A 15,307-nucleotide genomic window follows, 5' to 3' on the forward strand; every position below is an offset into this window, starting at 1 on the left:
GTCGGATTCCATTTTGGTCTTTTATTTTTTTTCCTCTCAATTCCCATGCTAAGTCACCTCATCATCCAACATCCCACTCTTCCCACTTGCCAGCTGCTTCCATCAGTAAGTTTTTAAGCATTCCTGAATTTTACATCAATTTTAGAGAACTATGGAAAACAAAATACATCTCAATCAACACATCTGTTGCCTCTTCGAAGGCTCTTTGCCAATTCTTTTCCTCTGTGAGTATACTTTTTATTAGAGACTTGATCTGCCGTAGGTCAGGTAAAACAGTTCAAGTCCCATTAGATTTCTTCAAGCAGATGATGCTTCAACATTTTTCTGAAATTCTGACTCAGTTAGAAATTAGGTGGCCAGTGAAGCACATTTTCATAAGCCAGAAGCACTTCTCATTACATGTGAAATTTTGAGCCCCATGCACACCAAATCACTGAAAACAAGAAAGACACCAATACATCTGTTTTACCAAAGGTTGGAGAATAAGGACTAAATGAACTTTGCAGCTAGGATGTTTGGAATATAAAAAATCCAGTGAAAGTTAGAAATAAGTACACTTTAAGAACTTGGTTCAAACAGAGTCTTGTCTTTTACCCATGTGTGTCTTACACAGTAAGACACAAAGTTAGTCCAGCTGTAGTGGGTTGACCCCAGCCAGGTGCCCACAAAGTCTCTCTGCCACTCCCCTCTGTAACAGGACAGGGGAGAAGAGTACTATGAAAAGCTCATGGATTGACATAAGGACAGGGAGACATGACTCTGTGGGGAGAGTGTTTTCAGGGCAAAACACTCAACTTGGGGAAATTAATTTAACTTATTGTCAGTCAAATCAGAGAAGCATAATGAGAAAAAAACAGATCTTGAAACATCTTCCCCCCACTCTGCCTTTCTTCCCAGGCTCAACTTAACATCCAAATCCTCTACATCCTCTCCTCCAGAGGCACAACAGGAGAGGGAATGCAGGTTGCATCAGTTCGTCACACGTTTTCTCTTGGGCTCCTTCCTCCTCAGGGGGAGGCTTCCTCACATTCTTCCACTCCTCCAGTGTGGGGGCCCTGTCATGGGAGGCAGACTGTCATGAACTTGCCCAACATGAATCCTTCCCACTGGCTGAAGTTCTTCACCTCTGCTTCCACAGGTCACAAGTCCTTCCAGGAAACCTACTTCAGCGTGGGCTTTTCTTGCCATGGGTCTCCACATCCTGCTGGGGTCCTGCTCCCACACAGGCTTCTTGTGGGCTCACAGCCTCCTTCAAGCATCCACCTGCTCCAGTGTAGGGTTGTCCATGGGCATGTCCGTGGGATCCATGCTCCACTGTGGACCTCCATGGGCTACAGGGAAATAGGCTGTCTCACCATGGTCTTCACCATGGGCTGCAGGGGAGTCTTTGCTGTGGCACCTACAGCACCTTCTCTTCTTCCTTCTTCAATGAACTTGCTGTCTGCAGTGTTGTTTCTCCCACATATTCTTACTTCTTTCTCTGTCTGTTGTTGCACAGTGGGTTTTTTCCTCTCCTTAAATACTTAAAGCCAGAGGCACTATCCCTGTTGCTGATGGGCTTAGCCTCAGCTATCATTGGTCTGTCATGCACCCAGCTGGCATTTGTGGATTAGGGGAAGCTTCTAACAGGTTCTCACAGAAAGCTGCCTCTGTAGCTTACCACCACCACCAAAACCTTGCCACGTGAACCCCAAACAGTTTTGAATTCGTGTATCCAGCGGAGAGACAAGCACAATTTTCCATAATATGGTTGGGGTGGGGTGTGCATTTGCATCACATTTTTCAAGTGTTTCTTCATAATCTGAGGGCTAGATATGTATTGCTTAATTTAACAAGATCTGGGGTTCTCATGTGATTGTGTATTTCAGCAATCCCGCTATACAAAACCTCAAATGCTGCAAAATTTTTCTGGTAATCTTAAGAACTTTGAGAGAGATCCCTTTACTGTTCTTTTGCATGAAGACCTGCAAAAACTCAGCATTACTTTTATAGGTAGCAATCTGATATTACCAATCAGAGGACATGATGGACCTGGTAGGAAATGCATGGTAGGACCCCAATTCCTTCTAGACTGAGTTAGAATGAGTTAGCACTCTGATTTCCCCTCATTGCTCTATTTTTTTTATTGTTGTATAGTGTTTGAACAAAAAAATATTCTGTGTATTGAAACCCAAAGCAAATGAGAAAGACATTAAAGCTTCCATTATTTAATCTTGTCAGTGAGAAATGTTTCTTCTGCCAGTAACAGCTTATGAGGGTGGTCATCTCCTTGTTCCTGCCATGTGTCAATCACCTCCACAGTAAAAACCTGTATAACACATTCCGGTTCTACTTACAACATGTAAACTCATCATGTGCAATTCCTTCATGATGCTGTGTCCATAAGCCTGGCAAGGAGAAAGAACATACTGTTTAGCATGTGTGTCCATTTTTAGCATGCATCAGGTGCATAGGTTTAACATCATGCAGAGCAGGTAAACAGCTTTAAATATTGGAAAATTTCTGCTGCAATCCATAGCAGAGTGAATATGCTCTTTCTTATGGCCACATCCAGAAATGCTTTGTTGAACTGGGGTCTGAAAGTAGTATGCTGGTATTAAATCATATTGAGTACTTCAAGATTTACATATTATATTTATTACTGTTTTCTGAGTGGAAATTTGTAGTAATGTATGTAATGTTGAAAGACATAGATGTGAGAGTCGCTTCAATAGCACTGCTTGTGAGTCAGAGATGTTCTTAATTAAGCTTTTGTTGTGGGCTTGGGGGGGATATCAGAATAAGGAAAATTCCTCCCACGTTTGCAAGAAAGACAATAGAAAGAGGGAAGGAGTTCTTTCGCTGCTGATTTTTGTCCCTTGCAATTGATTGCAAGAACTGCCCACTTAGGAGACAGGCAAGATGAGGCTGTTGGTAGAGGATGACAGGATTGTCATAATGCAGTCCTTACTACTAGATAAACTAGGAAGAGTAGTGATGTGTTGGAACACTGATATAAGTGTGCTGTGGGTTGTATATTGGGCCAAAAATGGAAAAATTGTGTCAGATGTTATGTCAACTGCATGGGAGAACAGTCCTTTTGAGACATAACACTAATATTTCTCACTTGTTTAGTTCAGTTCAACAGTAGAGTTGTGAAAAATTAAATCCAAAGATTTGATTGCCTTGTTTTAATATGTCCTAATGCTTGGGGTCAGATCTTTCTTTGTTTATTAGAACCATTGCAGTCTCATCAGTGGGTTTACATACATGAAGGTACAGCTACTTTGTGTCTTACTACTTTAGTACTGTTGGAAGGGAGAATTAATTTCCAAATTTAAAGACTTTATTTTAATTAGTTGAAGAACAGCATTATCATTACCTAAAAGTATAAGAAAAAAAAGTCTGTATAAATAAAATATTAATATATCACTGCCATTCCCCTTGCCCTTGAAGCTCCTCTGGCTTTCATTAGCATTTTTTGAGCAAAGTATTGAGGATTCCATGCTTTTTACTTTATGCCAAATTCAGTCAAATTAAAAGGATTCTTCCTGCTTGGGGTAAGGAAGCTGCTATGCAATCTTCTTTGGCTGTCTCAGTTATTACATAGGCTCTGGGTGAGGTTCTGTGAATCACAGTCAGTTCTGCAGTGGGCTCCATCTGCCCTGTGGAGGATACAAGCAAATATTGAGTACTTTATCCAGAAACAAATAAAGAAAAAATTTAAAAAACAAAACCACTTCTCTAATTGTAGGTAAGATTTCACTGCCACTGTGAAGTACTCTGAATCTGTGTAATGTTTATCACAGGCTTGAGCTTGGTGAGGGCTGCAAGCATTATAAAGCAATGTTTTGAAAGCCATCTTCTCTGACCTATGTAGGTTATGCACCATAGATCCTTAATGTGGTTATATGGAATTTTAATATAGAAATGTTAAGTGCAAGTGAGCTTTGTTACATGCATTTCAAAGCTTGGATGGAAACAAGTTGTTGCTGTCAGGATGGGAATCTGGAAATGGAATCAGCAAGACAACTTAGATTTAGTAGCTTTAGGGCAGTAAGTGATTTTCATTCCCTTTTTTACCTTCAGCTATCACGACTTTTCTGCAGCTAGCCTGTGACTAGGATATCCACGGGGTCCTGTTTAGTGCAGAGCAGTTTCTGTCTTGCTGTGGCCTGAGAATCATACAAAATTTTTGCAGTCCTCTTTTCTGTGGGATCTTGCTGTGTCTCTGGCCTTTTGCGTGGTAACCGCAGGATAATGGCTGCCTTGCTACTGATACTTCAGTAGTTTCTGTGCTGGCAAAAACTTGCTTTTTCAGGGTGCCATCACTCATCCAGCATAACTTATTGCAAGAAGATTTAGGTTGAATATTAGAAAAACAGCCTGCCTGCCAGAGGAGTGAAACAAGATACACGAGTGTGTTGTGGAATTTCCCTCACCGGAGATTTTTGAGAACCATCAAAAAAATGAAAGCTGAGGATGCCTGAAGTACATGAGATGCTTCCCCACTGCAGGAGACCGAGCTCAGGAATCTCCTAGGTGCCTGCCGCTTGGGCTTCTGTTATTCTGTGGGAAAGGAACAAAGCTGGGGTTGAACAAATATTTAAGAAACAACTTCTGAAGGACTAGAAATCCCAGTCATAGAAGGATCTATTTCATTGTAATCTATGCAACTTTTGCAAATATTAGAAGAAGACTGCCGAACTTCTCTAATCTATCATAAACACTTCCTTAAAGTAGTGTTATTTGGCATCTGTCTGGTTTAATAGTTACCTCTGGGAAAAGGGCTTTGTCCTTAAGTTTTTACAATGCTTGTTTTCCTTCTTTGCATCACAGCACTGTTTCCTTTCCAGGGAGCTGACAAAGGCCAGCAGCTCAGGTGGTGACCGTGCAGAGAGGTCATTTGACCCTGCAGATTCTTCCATAGCCTGGAGCTCTGTTAAAATAAGCATGGCTCTGTACCAGTGTGGAAGTTCACCTCCCACAGCAGCCCTGACTGTGATGGTTTGTCTCATCCTCCTTCTTTCACTGAAGACGAAGCACAGCCAGTATGAGGGTGTGTCACCAGAGCACTGACCACCACCACTGCCACCACAAGGGGCTGGGTGTGCTCCGAGGAGCGCGGTGCAATCAGTTTGTAGGACATGTTTGTAGACTTGCAGCAGTAGCAGTAGAGTCTTTTTAAAAAGCAGTAAGTAGAGTCTTTTTAAAAAAAGCAGTAGAGAATAGCTTTTCTGATCAATATAATAATCTGATCAGTTACAATAATCTTATAATAATAATAATCTAATGTGTTATAATATAGATGTAGTTTCTTCAGTTAGAAGATTGTGTATTTTTTTAGCTCTAGTAAGTAGTTGACTTAATATAAGATATTTCATCTTGTTAGTCTGTCAGGGCTTAACACTAACAGTGCTAACACCAGGCTGCTAATACTGCTTATTACTGACACTGTAACATGATCTGACTCTTACTGACGCAAACTAATTTAATTTTCTGCCTGCAAGTTTATCAAGTCAAGTTATGGCACCAAAAAAGTTACACATTTTGTAAATTATTACTTTACTAGTTAGGACATGAATAGACACATTAAATTTCATGGAGTAAGCTTTTTCTCCTGAATAACAGCTTTAGTATTTGCCATATGTAGAATGCATTTCCACTTCTCTAATTTCAATTGCAGATTTATTGACATAAGGGCATTGTGTTTAGAGTGAGGCTGTTTGTTCCTCCTGAAAAATAACACTGAAAGTCTGAAATAACCTTAGCATTGGTTTTTTGGTTTTTGACTCTGTAGTCTGTGACATCTCCTTTCCAACTGAAAAAGCACTAAAGTGTGGCTTTTGCAAAAAGGTTTCAAAGTGGAAACATTATTTTAAAAACCTTGAGATGTGAAATTCACTTCTCAGAAAACCTGCCATATAGCAATAAATTCCCTGTGGTGTTTCTAGTGATGTAACTTCTTTTGTCAAATAAATTGTAATATGTAAATTGTAGTTACGAGTTGATTGTTTCAGGAATAGCATTTTTCTTAAAACCATTAATAAAGATATTGAGAGGAAGTAGGAGGAATCTGTCACTGATTTGCTTGCTTTGAGAATCTGACAGCTGTTTTAAGTACAGAAATTGCTATATCCACCCTCAAAACTGAGGTCAGTACCCCATCATCTGTGTGAGCTTCCAGTGATCTAAAAAATGGACCACATATTCATATCCACCCTCTACCAGTGGTCCAGTTCCTATAAAACAGAATTCTGTTTGCTAAATACTAGATTTATTGAACCATGCTGTATGATCACTGAAGATGACCATATGTAATTCCATGTTGTTAATACTTTAAGCTTCTGTAAATTGTCACTAATTCTTTCTTAGGAAAAGTCTCAGAGTCATTAGAAGGAAAATTTTGTCTGAGCAGGTATGGAAACAAATCCCTTCTCACCCCAGCCTCTGCTGTAGCCGAGTGGATCGGCTGCAGCTGGGGCAGCAGTGTGGGTTCACCCAGTCTCTTCAGGTCCCACACGCCTGGTTTTGAGCACTTGGTCCAGATTATTGCCCGTCAGCAAGGTTGGGACATTTCTGAAAACTAAATTGGGCTTCTCCGTGTGCTGAAATTGCAACTGGACCATCAGTGTCAATGAGACTCTTTAGTACTTCTGGACATTAGGTCCTCCTTTATTAAGTGTATTGAATGTGAAAGCATTTCTGTTTGAAAGGATGTGGGGAGTTGCTCTTGTCCCTTCAGCTTTTAGTGAGTTTATGAATGTGTCCCTGATAATAATTAAGTATGTAGAAAAAGTTTGAATCACGTGTAAATAATCATTGAATAGCTTTATAGTGCTATTGGTGTTTTGGTTTGGGCTCTTTTTTTAGGAAAAGGAAAATAATAGAAGCCCTCAAACAAAAATATGTGTCTGTCACAACCCAAATGAACTCCAGCTGTGTGCATATCAAGGGAAATTTTAAAATACTTACAGGTAGAATCTCTCTTTTAGAGAAGAATTTAAGCATTTATAGGTAAGCACGTGTTTGAAGGCAAATACAGTTGAGCCTCAGCTGATGCTACAAAGCCACCCACCATATTTGGGCTTGATATACTTTAAAATGCAGTTTATTCTTCAGTGTGTTTAGTAAATAGCTGGTGTGAGCAGACATGTCTTGACACATACCTCTTTTAAAACTCACCCATTTTGTGAGCATTTTTTCACTTCTTTAGTAGCACTCAGCATCTTTGATTTTGTTAACATACAGTGTTATTGAAGGATCTGATTATTCTCCTATTAAACAAGAAATTTCCTGTCTCCTAAATAAAGCAGATTTGAGATACAGTAAGCAAAACCTGTATGCTTGTTCCTTGTTTAAGAAATAGTCTGGAAACATTTCTAGAAAAAGATGTAGAAAAATTTCATGCTCTTTCTATGACTGTGGTAAACTATCTACTTAATTTCTGTGCTCATCAGTAACAGCTTTATGAAATTGTATTGAAGCATTTACCTTACTATTTTTTTCTCTAAAAGGTACGAAATTAGTTTGTTGCACGTGTTACTACTAAGCAAGGCTTTTTCAGAAGAAAGGATAGAGAAATGCAAATATATGCAAATATATTGCTTTTTGTTGTTGATAGTTTTTCGTTGGCTTTTTTTTTCCATTTAAGATAGATTAAAGTCTTAAAGGCAAAATCCTGTAATGATTTCTGCCTGGAGAAATCTTGATGACGGTATATATGCTTCTACTGTACAGCCCAAAATAGAGTTTGGGAATAATCCTTTGAGACCTAGTTTTGATGCATAATGATCTGGTTACACTCCATCCTGAATCCTGAGAAGTCCTTCTCACTTTCCAACATATTTTTAGACAAATTCCCTCTCCTGCTTCAATCAATATCCTTCCTCTGTTTAGACATTATAAAGTGCTAAAACAAAAGCTCTAATTCAGTACATGCACACTGATTAAAGTGGTCAGGCTTAAATATGATACAAAAGCTGTTAGTTTTCGTCTTCGGCAAAAAACCATCAGTACAACCATTGTTCCTTTGCATTTGTTGTTCAGTTAGGGTCAATTGTAATTATTAAAGGTTGATGTTAAACCAGCTGGTTTTTCTGGATGCTGCTTGTAAATTACGGATGACAGCAATGTGGCACCCAGGAGATGCCCAGGGTGAAATGCCCCCTGTGCCAGAAGTGCCAGGAGGGATCAGTGTTCTCTTGCAAGGGGTTACCTGGCAGCTCCACCAGTTGCAGAAAGGGTTACTGTACATGGCCCACACTTTGGCTTTGGTGGGGCAGAAGCCATTTAACTAAAGCTTCATTTTTTTTTTTTTCCCCCAAACACTGACAGTTTGGTAACAATCACCTTCAGGTTAAGGGAAGGGCTCATCATGTTCCTATTTAGAAGTCACCATCCTCAGCAATAAAAGATGCTGGATGACCCTCTACTGTGTGTCTTTTTTGGCCTTATTTTTTGCATTTTTTTGGTCATTGTCAGAATTCTGTAAGTACTCAGAACACCGAAGATAAAAAATGGAAAAGGCTATGCAGGATAATCCTGTTGCACTTAGTGCTCCACATTGAGCCCTTCTCATTTGTGCTGAAACTGCTTTAGTATGAAACAAGACCTGACATGGTTGAGCCTTTGTTATTTGGTGTACAGGTCTTATTCCCCCAGTCTTGCTTCCTCTGCAGGTTGCTGAGCATTATGCATCGCTTTCTTTTAAATTTTAAGTAATAACTTTTAAGTTGTGATTTACAATTCATGCTTAATGGATACTACACAATGAACAGCATTAAATGTAGTTCCAGACAGCTCATTTAAGCCTCCATTTTGCAGGTATTTATGAATTTTTTGCAGTTTTTCATGCCAGATATTTCTGACTTTTATAACACTTCCCTTAGAGCTTGGAGTTAAGCCTGCAAGTCTTTTGAGCCTTTAAAATTGTAGGCATTATGTATGTATGTACATATGACTATATAAAAGCAATTACATGCTATTGGTTTTCAAATAACTCAGAGTTACTCTTGGCTGCAGTGAACAGGAGTAGTGGCATTACTGGGTATGGTTTTGAAACAAAATTAGTTCTAAATTTGCCAGTTCTCAAGTACCATCATATAAAGCCTAAATTCAATGTTCTCCATTGACAGTATTCTCCATGAACACTTAGAAATTATCATCATTTCTTACTCTATCTTTTGAAAATTGAAATTAAAGAAATGCATTTAAAAGGATAAACTGAATAGTACAGAGGACAGAAGGACTCAAAAGTGAAACAGGGAACAGAATGTACATTACATAAAGAAACAGCCTTTACTGAGGAAATGATAACCCTCTGTGACTATTCAGTAGACATACCGTGAGAAGAAGTGGTTTATATTGAAACTTGCTAATATTCTTACTATGAAAAATTCACTTAATCTTAAGTCCTCTGCTAAGAATAGAAATGCCATGCACAGTGTGCAGTATTCTGTAAGACTTTCAAAAATGTATTTAAGAGGCCAATTTTGTTTGGGATGCTAGTATTTTCAACAGAATGCATTGCAAACACCAGTTGTCTGTATCACACTCATGCTGGGGGTCTTCCCAACTACTCCCTGCTTTCTGATAGCATTTTTCTAATCTTTGCTTTCCTGCTTGTAAACAATGAGAGATGTTTGGGGAGAGCAGTGTAGCCCCCTTCTGAAGTAGGTGTCATCAGACAGATAAAGTTACATCTCTAGAGTGGCTGTTCAGTATAAGACAGATTTTAATTTGAATACAGATTACTCTTAGTTCTGCCAGAAATGTGGTTCACAACCCTGGGTATGAGCCAGAACAGATGTGATTATCTGCTTCTGAGTCACCTGGGACAGTTCCTGCCTGATTTTGTGCCTGTGGCCCAAAACAGCAGTGTGAATCATAGGATTGTTAAGGTTGGAAAAGACCTTTGAGATCATCAAGTCCACCTGTTAACCCAACACCTCCATGTTCAGCACTAAACCATGTACTTAAGTGCCAAATGCACATGTTTTTTGAACACTTCCAGGAATGGTGACTCCACCACATCCTGGGCTGCCTGTTCCAATGCCTGACCACCTTTTCAGTAAAACATTTTTCCTAAAATCCAGTCTTGTGCAAGATGTGCCAGTGTTTTGCTTGGGGACTGCAGAAAAGCACTGCTTATATGTTTATGTAGGGTCGCAGTGAATAAACTGAACTTAATGTTAACTGGGTGTTAAGCTGATGGGTGAGCTAATTTCTCTTGTGACTTCATCTGCTGTGATGAAAGGCTGATGTCCAGTCATCCAGTGGTCAGTCATGCACTGTAATGTCAGATGCTTGTTTAGCCTGGAGAAAAGGAGCCCTAGAGGAGACCTTTCTGCTCTCTAAAACTACCTGAAAGGTGGGTGTAGTGATGTGGGAGTTGGTCTCTTCTCCCAAATAACAAGTGATAGAACAAGAGGAAATGCTATCAAGTTGTACCAGGGAGGTATAGACTGGAAAAATTTCTTAACGAATTGTGTAGTCATGCATTAGAACAGGCTGCCTAGGGAAGTCACCATCCTTGGAGGTATTTAAAAGACATGTAGATGTGGCACTTAGGGACATGGTTTAGTGGTGGCCTTGGCAGTGCTGGGCTAGTGGTTAGGCCAAGGGATCTTAAAGGTCTTTTCCAATCGTAACGATTCCATGACTCTATGATTCTATGCTGCTCCGAGCCCTCTAAACGAGTTCTGCTGCTGACTGACTGGGTGGGGATTCTACACAGGCTGTAATGAGAGGTGAAGTGGAAGCAGTCACTGCTCTTGAACCTGCAGTTCATCCATGCATTTTGACTCTAAAGCAGGACATGGGGCATGGATTTGGCCAAGTGCCAGTCTTTGGTGACAAGAGGAGAATAGCAGACTGGCAGCAGAGACTGTTTGGCAGTAACTGGCTAATGGACCTCCAGCATTATCCAAGATAAACCAAGAAAATGACATTTTCTTGAGTTGTTAGAGTATCCTTCTCACACACAGTGATGCTATTTGTGTGGAAGTGATTTTGATAATCGAGGCCTGCCATTTAATCTGATAATTTCAGATGTATTGCTTGTATCTGTTTTCAAGTCAGTGCATTTCTGAAAAAGATACTGTTTCATTGTTTTATTTAAACTGTAAGTATTAGAAGGGAAAAATGGAATTTCATTAAAGTATTAAATATAGAACTAAAAGTAATGCAGTGAAAGTAGTTTTAAGACTTTGTTGGTAGAAACAAAACTAACAAACAGAAAAAGCCCCATGTCATGATACTGCATTTATGTAGCCAAAACAAGAGGAGGATTTTACATGCTCTGTAAAATTACAGGTGCTTTATCTGTGAAGAATTGCACTTAAGATGAAATAATGAGAAAAACAGTATTGTAGACTGAATATCCTATCAAATGTGTATTGTGCACTGTCAGAACATCTTGTTTGTTTCATGTAAGCAGATAACTTTCTGGGAAACCTTTCCAGAAGAGCTGGATTTTAACTTTCTCACATACAGGCTGTGCATACTGCAGCAAAGCCTACAATCTGGATGATAACCAAAAGAGCAGGTCTGTGCTAATATAGAATTATTTCCTGTAATAGCTTTTAAAAGATTTTCAGCTGCTTTGTTAAGTTAGTTAATCATTCGAGAAGCTGGAAAAATGGATCTTTGCTTGGATTTCCAACTACTTGTTACATATGCTTTGTGGAAGACAGTCTTTCTCTTAAGGCTGTTACATTTATTAGACATTCGAGTTTTGCTTAATACCTAAAAATAAACAGAATTGACAACATAAAAATAAGCATAATTGGTAACTATCTGCTATTTCTTATCTCTTTATTGAAAGGCGTCCTACAACCATTGCTTTTTGGTTGTTCTTCAGCATAAATAAAAGGGGTAGCTTTGTGTATGAGTCAGTGGTTATTTACTGAGACCTCACTTTAAAATAGAAAAGTAGTGCCACTCTGGCCATCCCACAGATGTGTCATCTTAGGATGAAAACCCGCTCTGAGTATGAAGTTTTTGTGAGACATTAATGTGTATGGAACTTAGGCTCTTTTGCACATAAATTTGCTGGTGTCATGGAGTTTAGCCCTTGCCCTGCAGTGAAAGACATTGATCTTGATTTGTTCATCTGTTCTCTGTTTTTTCCCAGGATGTCCATCCATTAGTTTAATTTAAGACAATTTAATAGAAATTCTTTAATCAATACCTTTTACAACCGTCAAAACCAGGATTTATTCCAATGTTTGTAAAAGAATTTGAGACCTTTATACATTGAGTGGTTCTCAGACTTTGAATTTTCTGTGTGTTATTATTAGGTACTGTACTGTTGCTTGGACAACTCAATCATGTACAGAAAAGCTTGCAGCAGACCAAAGTTGGTATTTTTAGGCCATTGTAATGATTCACAGTAGCTGAAATTCAAAGAACAACAAGTGTTAACTACAGACCAAAGTGTTATATGCACTGAAATATTGAGTGCGTAGATTCAGTTGGCAATGGATGACTGAATATGGTCCCATCCAAGTCTTATATTCTAGTTTGCCAAGGCATGAGTGGCTCAGGGGATGTTTGTAAAATCTGTCTTTCATTAACAATTGTCAACTGTTCTTTGTTGCTAATTAATCCTCAGCTTTTGCTTAATGCATACAGAACATTATATTAGTGATGTTAGTGATACTTTTCAATAAAAACCTTAAGAAAAAGACCAAATGTACTTCAAAGAATTTTTTCCAAATGTTTTCAGTCTGAGATATATCAACTTCATTTTATACTTCCTCTGCCATTAAATCTCATGTACAATTGGAACAGGAATTGGTTAAGAAGAACAACTTCCTTCCCTTGAACATTTTGCTGAGCATGTATTAGTATCAAATTGGGTTATTAGAGGCTGAAGTTCAGATCTTAATCAGGAATTCTACAAAGTAGTCAATTCTGGATGGAATTTTTTGTTCTTGATAATATGTACTTGTACTCAGCTTTCTTGCACTTGTATCAGCACTTTCTGGGTGTACAGGGATCAGGGATTGTTGGGATCTTTTTCTTCCCCTGAAGATCAAGTGAGGTGAAATTCTGAGCTGTTTGGAGAATCTAACTGTGTAATTACTGTTAAGAGGTTGTCAGTGTGCTTGATAAAGTGTAGAGGACTTAATTTCAACTTAGCATGAATTCATAGATGAAGCTTTAGAGGAAATAGAAGTTCTTGTACTAGGCAATGAAAACCTTTGCCCTTTTGGTAATTGATGTTAAAAATGAATAAAAATTATCCAAAACTGAAGTAAGTTATTTTGCACTGCTGGGTAGAGAGGATTATTTTTATTTTTGGAGAGTATCTACCTATACTTTGCATTTGAGTTTGCTCATCCTTGTGTCTGTGACAGCCAGTGCTTATTGTTTTTCCCTGTGTTTCAGCACCCAAGGACAATGAAGAGCGTGTGTTCCGGGAACGGATGCGCCCCAGGAAGCGCCAGGGTGCCGTGCGGCGCAGGGTGCATCAGGTTAATGGACACAAGTTTATGGCCACCTACCTTAGACAACCAACATACTGCTCGCACTGCAGAGACTTTATATGGTATGGAGTAACTGTGGCTTTGCTTTCTTTGCTTCTTCGAACTGGGGAGTTAGCATACCTTCCTGTTCTGCTGAAGTGAAAATGGTATACAGCAGTAGTTCTTTTCCTCTTTATTTTGACATTAAGCTGTCACCAGTGTTGCAGATGATAATAGAAGCCTGTTAAACTCCCATCACTAATTTTAGAATTCGTTGTAGTTGTGGTTTCCTTTCAGCCACAAAGTTCCATATTTCCCCATCTAGTGCACGCTAAATTCCAGGTAGACAGCCAGTCTAGTATTATGTAAGTGCCTCAGTGTAGATTTAGACTTAATATTAGACCTTTACATTCTGTCAAGATGACAGAATTCTTTGTTACATGCTTAAGAATCACCATCTTCCTTCTAAGAAATGCAAAGCTCCTGTGCGTCCTACTGAAATTAATGGAATATGGGTATATTATACGTCTAACGATACAGAGGTTTTGGTGCTCAGTGTACAGTGTCTTTATTATTACAGTGTACATCAAGAACTCCCTTTTAGAAATTGTTTACATTACTTTTGAGTATTTGCAATTTTCACATAGGGAGGAGTGATGGAGACATTCAGTTTTCAGTTGTTTTTCAGCAGCTCCTGATGTTTTCCAAAGTGACCTAGAGATACTGATTTACACATAAGATCTGATGTGATCCACAGTAAATATTTCTTAGGAGTGTACAATGAATCAGTCTTTCTTAATGTAAAATGATGTGAAATGTGCATGAACTCAACTGCTTTCCTCTAAAAAGTGCCTGGAGGTTAGGCTTTAGCTTGGCTAAGGTGATTTCAAGCAGTATTGACAAATGCAATCTTCTGTCTATTTAGAGGTCTGCTTGATGATGATTTACCACTTTGTCCCCTTTCCCTGTACCCCTTGGCTCTGTCTGTTTCACTATAGAAAATGTGTCTGTACTTCTGACTGCCTTCATGGTCTGTCATTCTTCCTGTTACCTCTTAGCAGCTGAGATGTTCCTACTTTGAACTGATCTCAGTCTAGGCATGCAATTGTCAGATGATTGCTTATGAGAAGCTTTTCTTTAAACATGTGCACGTCCAGGAAAGGGAAAAATGTTTTCATTTTTAAAAATATTTTCTCTTTGTTTTCTAAAACACTTTATTATTTTTCAGGGGTGTAATAGGAAAACAGGGATACCAGTGTCAAGGTAAGAGAAATTCTACTTAAGGACAGTTTAAATATATTTATTATGTTATATAAGTAATAAGGTATTTTTGTCAGGCATTGTATATGTACGATGCTAAGAATTTAGCACATGATGATCAGAATAAGTTTGTTTCAACAAGTATACAATCTTTGCAACAAGTCACAGTAATTTTTTTCAAAACTGTTGGTCTTAGGAGTCATATGTGAAGTAGGAGCTCAGCTAACAGCCCTGAACATCAGATCCCAGATACCTCGTAATGTATATCCATCTAGGGAACCATATCTGCAGATGTTGGCTTCTTCATTTTTCAAGTCTTCCATTTTAAAATTGAGAGCTCTTTATTCTGCTTAAGATTCTATGTTTAAAAATTCCAGGTAATTGCAAAGACTGTAATTTAAATAGATGAGATAATTATAGAGGTCATCATTAGAGAAGGTTATAGCAAAGACTGCATAAGTGCTTCATTTTCATGTCCCATTTTTTCAACTCAATATCTTGTACTCCTACTTTTTTATGCAATCACCTCTTGGGATGATGTGTTAGTACTTAGTACTCATCTAACAAGTAGAAACCATCAAGTTAGTGATGATTGC

At 38.7% G+C, this 15,307-nt stretch overlaps 1 protein-coding gene across 3 annotated transcripts in view; it reads left to right on the forward strand.

The window, feature by feature from the left end:
• The window catches only part of PRKCE (protein kinase C epsilon), a 285,653-nt gene that overhangs the window by 163,209 nt on the left and 107,137 nt on the right, over nt 1-15,307 (forward strand). For all 3 annotated transcript variants that reach the window (XR_014226241.1, XM_082276821.1, XM_082276822.1), the window contains exons 3-4: nt 13,375-13,534; nt 14,680-14,714. Coding sequence is in view for 2 of the 3 variants with exons in the window: in XM_082276821.1 (XP_082132947.1) it covers nt 13,375-13,534; nt 14,680-14,714 (195 nt within the window). In the remaining variant the exon portion in view is untranslated. The remainder of the gene's footprint in view (nt 1-13,374; nt 13,535-14,679; nt 14,715-15,307) is intronic.

This window comes from Coloeus monedula (genome assembly GCF_965178545.1).
Source record: "Coloeus monedula genome assembly, chromosome: 2".
In the NCBI taxonomy this organism is placed as follows: Eukaryota; Metazoa; Chordata; class Aves; order Passeriformes; family Corvidae; genus Coloeus; species Coloeus monedula.